The sequence below is a fragment of the Myotis daubentonii genome, chromosome 2, assembly GCF_963259705.1.
Source record: "Myotis daubentonii chromosome 2, mMyoDau2.1, whole genome shotgun sequence".
NCBI lineage: Eukaryota > Metazoa > Chordata > Mammalia > Chiroptera > Vespertilionidae > Myotis > Myotis daubentonii.
Window position 1 is genome coordinate 90,275,273 of NC_081841.1, and position 12,342 is coordinate 90,287,614.

General features: G+C 35.2%; 1 protein-coding gene across 2 annotated transcripts in view; it reads right to left on the bottom strand.

Moving 5' to 3' along the window:
* Positions 1–319: 319 nt before the first annotated feature.
* Positions 320–12,342, bottom strand: part of EEA1 (early endosome antigen 1) — a 172,804-nt gene continuing 160,781 nt past the window's right edge. For both annotated transcript variants that reach the window (XM_059683773.1, XM_059683772.1), the window contains 7 exons: positions 10,473–10,658; positions 9,099–9,230; positions 7,062–7,247; positions 5,902–6,140; positions 5,351–5,471; positions 4,640–4,738; positions 320–3,917 (listed from right to left, as the gene is read on the bottom strand). In XM_059683773.1, the coding sequence (XP_059539756.1) occupies positions 3,795–3,917; positions 4,640–4,738; positions 5,351–5,471; positions 5,902–6,140; positions 7,062–7,247; positions 9,099–9,230; positions 10,473–10,658 (1,086 nt within the window). In that variant the 3' untranslated portion in view covers positions 320–3,794. The remainder of the gene's footprint in view (positions 3,918–4,639; positions 4,739–5,350; positions 5,472–5,901; positions 6,141–7,061; positions 7,248–9,098; positions 9,231–10,472; positions 10,659–12,342) is intronic.

Genomic DNA, 12,342 nt, shown 5'->3' on the forward strand with positions numbered 1-12,342 from the left:
TATCTTTAAAAGGTCACCTGGGTATTAAATTAGATATACAACAAAAAAATTTAATATTCTTTAGTATTTTTTTTTTTAGTTTTGCTAAATTTCACAATGATGAATGGAATGAAAAGGGAATGTCTCAAGCAAAATGACATCAGTAATTTTTCTTGAAATTGTAAACTTAATTATTATTCTAAGTTGAACATTAAAGCATACTCACTGTCTATATCCAAGTGCAAAGTTCTAACATTCTGTAAATAAATTAATGCAAAACGGTTAATATCTTGTTCTTTTTTTTAAATAGACAAAATAATTTGTAGCCACAGAATACATCTACTAGAAAGAAATGTTTTTAATATCATCTTTAACATATTAAAAAAACAAAAGCAACAATAAGGATCCTTCCATTGATCTTTATACAGATGTAAATGCTGTCATGTAATTTATTAGTTACATTTATAATCAATAACCTTCAATCACTGAGTTTAGAAATTACAGTATTTTTTAGCTAAACTCTCTCACAAATAAGGCACAACAACATGATCACAGGTAGTAAACACAATACAAATAATGAATCCAAAAACTAAACAAGAAAATGCTCATGCAAAAGTATCTACAGAGGATATGAATATGTGATCCAGTTCAAAGAAATACAGAATGTCATATACATAACTGCATCATGTTATAATAAATTCATTACTACTACACTGGAAGAACTTCACTATTTCTGATTCTATTTTACACAATTTTACATAAATTTAGTAAGTTTATGCACAATATTCACATCTGCAACATTAACAAACTGATTGTTAAAATTCAGGCAAAGGTAAATTAAGACACGCTAATGTGTGGCATATTATAATTACAGAATACCATTCATCACACTCATGTCTAGGAATACTAAATTGACGGCACATTTAAATCTTATAGAACAAGTCATTCATGGTTTTATAGCCAAAGTGCATTAAAAAAATTCTATAGTCAATAGATCATGAATATCAAAATATATGATCATAATTTGCTCTCCACTTAAAAGCTAAACATTTTTATGCAAATGCAAGGTTTAAAAAAAAGTGAATTTAAAGTTCTCAAAACTATAAAATAACCATAAAGCCTTTTAAAGAGAGATGGGAAACAAATTTGGCAGTTACTATTTAACATTACTGTGAGGAAACTATTAAACTAGCTAATTCCACATTAAGAGGTAGTTGAACAAAATGTTATTTGTACACTGCTTTGAGGTTTTTGTGTTTGTTTCCCTTTGTTTTCTCAAAATGAACAAATCCCATACGAGCAGCTTTGTCTTCTATTTAAAAAAAATCCCATAGGTATAGTTTACTATACACTAACGCATCAAGACTTGATTTTAGCTCACTTTTCTGTGCTGCAGTTTGAAATTTACTAACACGTGATGCTAATATGCTTTGCATTAGAGCTGAGAGCTGGGCCTCCACACATACTCTAACTCACTGATGAATAGTACCAGCAGACATCAAAAATGTAGAGCCAATAAGGACTTATATGACTTTTTTAATTAAAAGAAAAAGAAAACCCTTTAATTGTTGTTTTCAAAAATCTTAAATTGGTGACAGTTAACAACAAAAATATTAAGTTTCATTTCTAGTATTATTAGTACAATAGCCAATGGTAAATTATTCAGAACCTATGAAATGAGATTAGCTAGATGAAAACTAGAAAATCATTCAAACACATACAATTTTATTTGTTGCCCCCACAACTTTTTAAATTTATTTTTGTGTAAATATGTGGGTAGGGCAATAAGGGAAAAGGCCTTCAATGCACCTAATTAGGAGATGAAGTGAACAAATATTCTAATCTAGAAGAATTCTCATGAAGTTTTATTATCTTAAAAGAATAAATGGTGCTGTGAACATCTATTTTTTCCAACACATTTATTAAGTCCCTTATATGTAAAAGTATAGAATACTATTTGAAAGGATTTATAAGTATGCGAAAATGCATAAATAATTTTAGCTCAATTTATATTATCCAGGTATTTTTAATAATGAGCCATCATATTTCTTCATTATATATGTTGAAGGTTATATGTATATCCAAGTTCAGAGCTTCAGTCAGGATCTTTAATAGCTACTTACAACATGGTTTACTTAAATGGGTTGTTTTAATGATTGAATATGTAGCAATCACTTTTAGTTTATATATATTGTTGGTATAGCATAAACATAAGCTCATTTCATTTCAGTATGATATTTGAAAGCAAGTATATATATAAACTACTTATTGTAAATAAAATATTAACTCCCATCTTTCCTATTACTACCAAATAATTGCATTGAAAAAATGTATAACTTTACATTTCTTCTCTAGAAAGAGTAATAAACCATTATTAATGATTTCCCTCTTCAGATGTTTTCTAATTTTCCAAATTAATAAGACTATGATAATTTAAAGTTCAATTATATTGTTCAGCATACAAATAAGCTGATTTTTAATTATCCTTAATTAGCCATTCTGTTTTAATCCTGATGGCAACTTTGGGATTCCTAAATACATTTGTTTCTAGTGAAACTCTACTCTCCAGCTATCACTTCAGGGTAATTTCACAGCATTGTTTTTGCAAAGTAAAAAGATTTACCAGTTGATATGGAACCCAAATTCAGAACCATTTTAAATTTAAGCTCACAACTTTTAAAATTCTCCCCTATTATTAGGTAAAAAGAAAGCATAAAGTAAAATATTTAATGTCTCCTTACCATTTTGCATTTGGTTTTCACAGGTAAGAATATAGCAACATCAGTTACTGGCTTTAAGACACAAAAATTATAAAACAATTACCATGGATCTGAGCTATACTTGGGAAGGTTAAACCAAATTAAAGAAAAAAGCAGATCCACTGAAAAAGCAAACTCATTCCTGAAGATGCTAGAGAGACAAAACGAGGAAACAATATGAAGGCTAATCTCAGAAGACCTCCCATTTATAAGAAACTGAGAATTGGACCATTAGACAATTTCTATTATTCATCTTCCAACCTAGGGTGAGGGCGGGAAACTTTGTAGGATCCTTAACGGAGAATAATTTGGAGTTTAAATTTGAGAATGAAAAAGAAAAGGTAACCCTAATCTTTATAATACAACCCTAGGATAATCAGAAAGTAAGCAAATTGATATTACTGAGGTTTTCCTAAAATCTACCCAAAATAATCTAATCAGTATTGTTAAAGCAAAACCAATTTTGAATTCATGGTTAATATATATTTCAACATAAAATGTGTTTTGATCTCTTGAGCATAAATTTATAACGTAACAATGTAATTAAGGTTTGGACCTATATATAAAAAGAAAGAGTCATAAAGTTTTACAATTCTGTGCCTGACTTTAGAAAGAGAATATTTAATATATTTAATGTGTTACTGTGCAACATATATAATGTGATAACATCCATGTACATTTCTGTACACTCAATTTGGGAGAAAGAAGTAAGTTATGGAAGTATATTCATGTCATTTGTGAACAATGAAATTATATTTAAAAAAATACATTGCTATTTTCTGTCCAAAGTTTATTTACATTTCATTGCCTAATTCTAAACTTGGCATGAAAGCTGTTCCAGGAGTTAAATGAAAACAGTAATGAAAGATGAACCCAAGTCTCACAAAAATAGAAGAGTTTTACTTGATATTGACAGCATTCCAAAATATACGAATTCTAATTTGGTTTAGTATTGCAACCACTGTCCAAATCAAATAGTAGTCCAGGAACTCTATTAAGGACATTTATTAAAAAGCTAATGTTAGCGTAATATTATTCTGAAGTTGCGATAACCCATTATCCTTGCAAGTCATTGAAACATGCATCACAGACACGAACAGGCTTCTTGGAAGAAGGAGTTAAGGCATTTTTGGCTGAACACTCGGCACAGAAGATATTTCCACAGTGTCTGCAGTGATGCTGTAGATGATAAAAATTAAACAATATTAAGCATATAAATGACACCAAAAGCATCGTGAGACTACAAGAACACTGCAAACTGCACTATGAAGGCATTAACTGTTGAGTAATTAGTGTATTTAAAAATATAATATTTTAATATGTCAATTTAATCCCGTAGTTAAATTGAATGGCTCCTATTTAGCAGATAGTACGCTACACACTTTACATGGACTTGATCGTGGAATTCTCAAAAGCAACAGGAAGCCTTTCAAAGTGTTAATAAATTACCTCCAACAGGTGAAAAACTATTACTAATGTATTTGCCAAATGTTTCAGGTATTTCTTTAACAGGAATATAAACTTGCAACCTTCCATGATGTTATTCAGAATAATTTTTTTTATCTTTGCTTTTTCTTCCTTTAGAAGAACACAATGATGACTAAAACATATGAGATTAATATTGGTGCACTGATTCAGAAAATGATTACTCAAGAGAGTAACTCAGTAAAAAGGCAACAACTGAATTTAAAACTAAAACTGAAACACATATGCTAACCAGAAACTAAACTGCATGACATTTAATTACTCCATGTAGTTGAAAATTAAAAATGGAAATTTGTTTTCATCTGTCACAATGGAAATTTGTTTTTATCTGTCAAAATTCATTTTAATGGTTAAAACATTAATTTTCAGTTAGGAATAAAATCCAGAACCATAACAATATGAACAAAATCATTTACCCGTCTCACTGTTACTGAAAAGCTTTTCCCACAGGCCATACAGTTTTGTACTTCATTATCTTCAGCCCACTTCCTATTCAATGCTTGCGTATGCTTGATCTATTAAAAACAAAGTTTCAATACATTATAATATTAAACTTCTTGAAAAATGATGAATACTTTCTAATTTGGTGCCTGAGTTTTATAAAATTTTGACTATAAGCAACCATGGGATAAAATTATAAAAACCAGAAATACGTTGGTCAACTTCCATTGTCAATAGTTACCACATTCTTAAGTCTGAAGATAGATGATTGATAGATAGGTAGATAGGTAGGTAGATAGATAGAGTAAATAACATTTTATTCTCTATCCTTTGCTGATTTCCCATCCATTCTAACCCTAACGATCAATCCTTCCTTGGGATTTTGAGTACACATTCAGGTCACTTCTTTAACACACAGCAACTCATCTATTACTTGGTGCTCTTGAATTTTCCCACTAGTGACAATTCATAAATGACATGGTCCTTTATCCCGGGGGTCTCTCAGACAAGTTCTTTCTCTCATATTTAATTACCCATAACACATTCTATAACACTGCTACATAGACAGTAGCTACTCAAGAGTATTTATTAAATATATGAGATTGTTTTTAAAAGGTTGAAAATATGCTTTGCACTAAGAGGTAAAAGCTAGACTAAAAACTGCCTCCCACTGCCATGTGACTTACTTGAAGGGACTGATTCTCTCTGCCCAGCTCCTGCACGGCTGCAGTTGTATTATCCAGCTTTCTTTGCACTTCTAGTACTTTGTTTTGAAGCTTTTCTATTTCACCCTCTCCTTTAAGACATCTAGAATAGATTGCAAAGAGGTAATTAATTTTTTAAAAAGTCATTAAAGTCCCTTTTAGAACACAGATAATGAATTACTTTAGTAGTTTTCAATAGAATACATTAATTTCAACAATATGATTCTTTTAAGAATTAGTTTTAAATGACTACTTAAATTCCTGTACAAACTATGCACTTTTCTCAAGACTCTTCTTCTATTTTGAAAAATGTGGACTGTAGTCTGGCCGGTGTGGTTCAGTTGGTTGGAGCATCATACCATACACTGAAAAGTTTCAGGTTCAATTCCCTGTCAGGGCATATATGGGAGACAACCGATTGATGTTTCTTTCTCACATGGATGTTTCCCTCCCTCTCTCCCTCTAAAATCAATGAAAAACATGACCTCGGGTGAGGATTAAAAAGAAATTTTTACTAGACATCAAGTATGTACCTTTCTAGTAGTGCTCTCCTTTCATCTTGATTATTCTGAACCGTTGCTTCTAATACTGCAATTTCACCCCGTAAGTCATCAGTCTGCTTCTCGAGCTCACTAACTCTCCGTTGGCTGGACTGCCACTCCTTCTTCACAGTGCCTAAATTTTCATTTAATGCTGTAATCTGCATGGTAAGTTTCGCTTCATTTTCTTCATGCTTCTTCATTCCTACTTCTTTTTCTTTTATTTCAGAATGCTAACAAAAGGAAAAACAATGAGGAAAAAGCCTATTATAAAAATAGTGCAGAATAAATTTAAGTTAGTTATTTGAATTTAAAGTATTGGGAACATAAATAATACTACTTCTTCAGGAAAGCAGAGAGAATATATTTCAGTATACACTAATAAAATTGATTCCACAAACATCTGTTTATTTTGAATTGGCTCAAAGGCCATAATGCTGAAATGATGGTTAGCAAGCATCTTATAAGATCAAGTTAAAGTAGAACACTTTGAGTTTCCTTTTTTTCCACTAGAGCAGGGGAAGAACAAATAGTTAAAGTGCCTTGGAAACAAAGCTAGCATTTTATTATGTATCAAATTCCACATAAATTGCTTTACCTCTATCAATCTGCCAAGAACCAATACCAACCTTTTGATTCACTGTGAATTTGAAACTGCAATTCTTCAACTAAAACATTCAGTGGTCAAGTTATCTGAGGATATTTGGACTTAATTCAACAAAGGAAAGCCAGATGCTTCCCACTTGGCATGCACAACTTAGGGAAGGAAAAGTAGGCTTTGGTCATCATCATTTTAAAGGGAAGTTTACATTCCCCTTTATCAACATTCACTTTGACCAAATGAGTTGAACATGATTAGCATTCATGCCATTTACCTCAATTTACATAGCTTTAGGGTTTTTCTGGCACTAAAGTGTTTTGTTTGTTTTTAAATCATGTTTTATTGGCTTTTAACCTATATAAACCAAAATGCAATTACAAAACATTTCCAATCATACTTCAGCCATTTAAACAAATCTGATCTCTTTTCCTAAACAAAAATTAAAATGTTAGGTGAACACTGCAATTATAACTTCTAGGTAGGAAACTCCTCTCTTACTGGATTGATTTATAAATGAATTATAAAACACACTTCCCACCATTAACTTACTGACCAGTTTAGCTTCCTTCTCAATAAATTCTTTCTTCAACTCATCTTCTTCCTTTTTCACCTGCTCTTTTAGCATTTGCTGATTCTTCTTCTCCTGTTCAAGGATTGCCTGCAGGGAATCTATTGTCCCTTGAAGCTCTAGTTTCTGCTGAATCAAAAGCTGTTTGGCATCCTTAAGATTTGTTAACTCCTATTTAAAAGGCCAAAAAGAAATCATTCTATATAGAAAGCATTTCAAAATATAGCTGAAATTTATGCAATGTATTATAATAATATATACAAACATGAGTTTTAGTCTTTTCTCTAATGATATTCTTAAAGTTCAATATTTCAAACAATTGTTTAAAAAGATGTAAACTTATTTACTTCCTGAACAATCATTTAAATTTAAGTGATACTTTGCATACATACATTTTAATAGAATTATGTGAAAAAATTTCTACCCTCTATTTCCCTTTATTCGCTTAGCACGTGTTTATTGATCACCATTTAGGCATCACACACTGTGTTGGGATCTACACAAAGATTAACTATATATTCATTCACTGCTTTAAGGAAGTCACAGTCTGGAAGAACCTAATGACATAATAGAGATAATTATAAAGCAAAATTGCAAGTATACTGATAGACTAACAGGTATTATGAGAACATGCAAAAGAAAATCGAATGACTAACATTTTCCAGAGCAAATTACAAACAATTAGTTTCTTTAAATAGCATCCTAGCTTTGCTTATGCCAGGAAAAATATTCAAGAGATTGTTAAAGAATTTTAGGAAGAAAACGATTAAAGGAACAGAATTCCTTAAAATCTTAATTCTAAACCCTTACATATTTTTAAGTTTACGATCTACAAGTATAATTTTCTAAATCCATAGCTCTCTTGATTATCATCTCAACAAAATCCAAAATTTTAGGGTTGCTTTGCTTTATTCAGTAACCCAAAACAAAAATAACATGGTTTCAATATGTATACAGATATTATGCAACACAAGAGTACCCTTGAGAGCAGGAGAATTTGTCAAAAACAACAACAAAACACTGTGCCTGGTACATAGTACGTTCTCTCTCTCTCTCTCTCTCTCTCTCTCTCTCTCTCTCTCTCTCTATATATATATATATATATATATATATATATATACACACACACACATATACACACACACTAATAAAAGGGTAATATGCTAATTAGGCTGATGTCTTCCGGATGACCTTCTGGACATCCTTCCTGACAAAGCCGGGCCTTCCTCACAAAGTCGGGCGAAGCTGGCTCGGGTCCCAGGTGCCTGCAGTCAACTAGAGGGAGGGAAGCCCCAGTCCTGGGTGCAGAGGCCGAGGCAGAGGGGTTAGGGGAAATCAGGCAGGCAGGCAGGTGAGCAGTTAGGAGCCAGTGGTCCTGGATTGCAAGAGGGACATCCCCCCAAGGGGTCCCAGATTACAGAGGATGCAGGCTGTGCTGAGGGACCCCTCTCCCCTGTGCATGAACTTCATGCACCAGGTCTCTAGTATATGTGTATGTGTGTGTGTGTGTGTGTGTGTGTGTGTGTGTGTGTGTGTGTGTATATATATAATAAAAACTTAATATGCTAAGTGTCCAGTCATCCGGTCAACCAATCAAAGCATAATATGCTAACAATATGCTAAGGCCGCTCAACCACTCGCTATGACATGCACTGACCACTGGGGGCAGATGCTCCAACCGCTAGGTTAGCTTGCTGCTGGGGTCTGGCCCATCGGGACTGAGTGAGATGGGCTGGACATGCCCTAGAGCCCTCCCACAGACCCTTCCCGGCTGGCCAACCTTCTGCATCCCTCCCCAGCCCCGATCATGCACTGGTGGAGTCCCTTGGCCTGGCCTGCACCCTCTCGCAATCCGGGACCCCTCAGGGGACAGGCCAGGCCAAGGGACCCCACTGGTGCATGAATTCATGCACCAGGCCTCTATTGTGTGTGTGTGTGTGTGTGTGTGTGTGTGTGTGTGTGTTTAAATTTAAATGCCAATAATACAGTGTTAAAGAAAGAATAATGATTATCTTAACATACCTTTATGCTTTCTTGCTTGTGGGATTTGAGTTCTTCACTCAGTTTAGCAATTTCTTTTTCTTGTCTACACTTAATTTCTTCTATCTCTGCCGATTTAGATTTTTCACTTGCTAGTTCTTTTTCTTTCAGTGACTGTAGAAAAAGGATTTAAAAAAAATTTTAAAGTAAATATTTAACTGATAAGTAATATAATCAAAATGACTGCTACCATTTATAACAATGTCTCTGCCCCTTTCTACCTAAGTTAACATGAGTAAATTACCTTCTTTTGCCTCTGGGTCCTTATTTATACAATGTGAACAATAAGATTATTATTAAGGATTAAGTACTTAGAGTTAATATTATAAAGTGAATAGTGACTGGCCAACTAAGTATAAAATGTAGCCAAAACTACCATTATTATTCTTTTTAATAATCTTATTATTATTATTACTATTACTATCTTTATATAAGGCACACCTAGGAGTATTATATATTACCTAATTTAATCTCTATATGAGGTAGCTCTTTTTAATTATCATTTTATAGGTAAATAAACAAAGGTTTAGAGAAGTTAAATCATCTATTAGAGTTAAAGGTAAACTAAAACAAGGTCTGGCTAATGTACAGCCCTTGCAATTAAAGGCCTATACACTATAGTTCTGTCAGAATTTTCTAAACTTGAAGCACAAATCATGAATTCATTCCAGCTTTACCAGCCTCACCCCACAAAAAAAACTAGCTTAATTTTTTAAATTATAGAGAATTTCAAGAATTGTACAATTTACACACAACAAGCACTTCAGGAATTGAACACTTCAGAATGATATCCTATCAGCTGACGGAAATATGATTTCAATTATGAAACAACATAAAAAATGTTCCCTAGAATCTGAATTTCTCTTTCATAAAGGATTTTAACTGATTTTTAAACACACTGTTCATTTAATACAATATTTTAAACTTTACAATATAGCATCATTTATATAAAATACACTCATACTTCCCCTTACAAAAATCTAATTCTTAATTTTAGGAATTCTTAAGCTTGAGAATTATTTTCAGACCTTTTATTATCTCACTCCTACATCCAGAAGACAGAAATCATTGAGGGGCTGTAATGCATGTTTTTGAATAACGAAGGGTCTATGGTTAGAAAAATAGGTTAGTTCGTAAAACTAAAAACAGCAGTAATAAAAATGGATAAAAATGAAAGAAGTACATCCTAGAATTAAAATTCCAATGACCAAAACTGTTTTATCAGAAGCTGTAAGTCCATCTGAGAGAGCTGTTGAAAATAGAGATGATGCCTTATTGAGAGTAAGAGGTTTGACTGAAGGGTCTCAATGGCCATGAAAACGCTAAGATTCTGGATTTAGTCAGAAAATGAAATACCTTTTCTTTCTGAATATTTTGTAGTGCTGCACTCTGCTCCTTTAACTGCTGTTCTTTCTTTGTTGCATCCTGCTCCAAAGTAGCCTTGGCAGTCTTTAGTTCTTGAATCAATTTATTTTGGTTTCCAATTTGATTTCTGTTTGAAATTAAGTCCTCCTGTGCTAAAGAAAGCTTCTCTTCTACAGACTTATATAAAAAAAAAAATTTCCCCAAGTTATTATATGACTATTTTTTCAAATTTCAACAGAAACATAACAATTAACATAAGCAATAAACTATAAAAAGATAATATGTTATACCATTCAGTTAGATCACATAAAAGAAAAAAAAAAGGCATTTAATTAATTATCTTGCCAATGGAAAACATTTACAGCATAAAATACTGAAGAATTCCAAAATCTCTAGAAACCCTATATAATAAAGAGATAATATGCAAATTAACCCTCACACCCTCACAAGATGGCTGCCTACGACCAGGCCAGCAGGGGGGTTAGTGAGGAACGACCAAACAACTGAACAAGCAGGCTGTGTGGAGCAACCAGGCTGGCGAGGGAGGGGAGCAGTTGGGAGCGACCAGGCCAGCAGGGGGTGGGCAGTTAGGGGCCATCAGCAGGCAGGCAGGTGAGCGATAAGGAGCCAGTGATCCAGGGTTGTGAGAGCGATATCTGACTGCCGGTTTAGGCCCAAACCCGGGATGGAACCTAAACTGGCAGTCGGACATCCCCCCACCCAAGGGGTCCTGGATTGGAGAGGGTGCATGCTGGGCCTCTAGTAATCTATAAGTTGTTACTGGCTAAGTGTATGAAGGAATATCAAGTAAGTAGGGACAATATCAAACATAGTCAGAGAATACATATGTGGTTAGAAAGAAGACATGGAGGACATGAAAAAAAAGAAAAAAGAGATTGTATAGTTAAATGCTAAGTTATATATACATACAAGGTGGAGCAAAAGTAGGTGTACAGTTGTGAGTAGGCAAAACAGTTTATTCTTGTATTATTAACTAGAGGCCCAGTGCACACAATTTGTACATGGGGAGGGCGGGAAGGGTATGTCCCTCAGTCCAGCCTGCACTCTCTCCAAGCTGGGACTCCATGAGGGATGTCCGACTGCCCATTTAGGCCCGATCCTGATGTGGGATCTGGCCTAAATGGGCAGTCGGACATCCCTCTCACAATCCGGGACTGCTGGCTCCCAACTGCTCGCCTGCCTGCCTGATTGCTTCTAACTGCTTCTGCCTGCCAGCCTGATCACCCCCTAACCTCTCCCCTGCCAGCCTGATTGATGCCTAATTACTCCCCTGCCGCCCCAATTGCCCCCAACTATCCTCCCCTGCCAGCCCGGTCACCCCTAACTGCTCTCCCCTGCTGGCCTGGTCCCTCCAACTGCCCTCCCCCTGCAGGCCTGGTCCCCCCCAACTGCCCTCCCATGCTGGCCTGGTCCCCCCCAACTGCCCTCCCCTACAGGCCTGGTCACCCCAACTGCCCTCCCCCTGCAGGCCTGATCCCCCCAAACTGCCCTCCCCTGCTGGCCTTGTCCCCCCCAACTGCCCTCCCCTGCTGGCCTGGTCCCCCCCAACTGCCCTCCTCTGCTGGCCTGGTCACCCCCCTACTGCCCTCCCCTGCTGGCCTGGTCGCCCCAACTGCCCTCCCCTGCAGGCCTGGTTGCCCCCAACTGCCCTCCCCTGCTGGCCTGGTCACCCCCCAACTGCCCTCCCCTGCAGGCCTGGTCGCCCCCAACTGCCCTCCCTTGCTGGCCATCTTTGACCACAGGGGGGCGGCCATCTTGAGTGTTGGAGTGATGGTCAATTTGCATATTACTCTTATATTAGATAGGATTATTAATTATTAAATATTTCCATACAAACAAC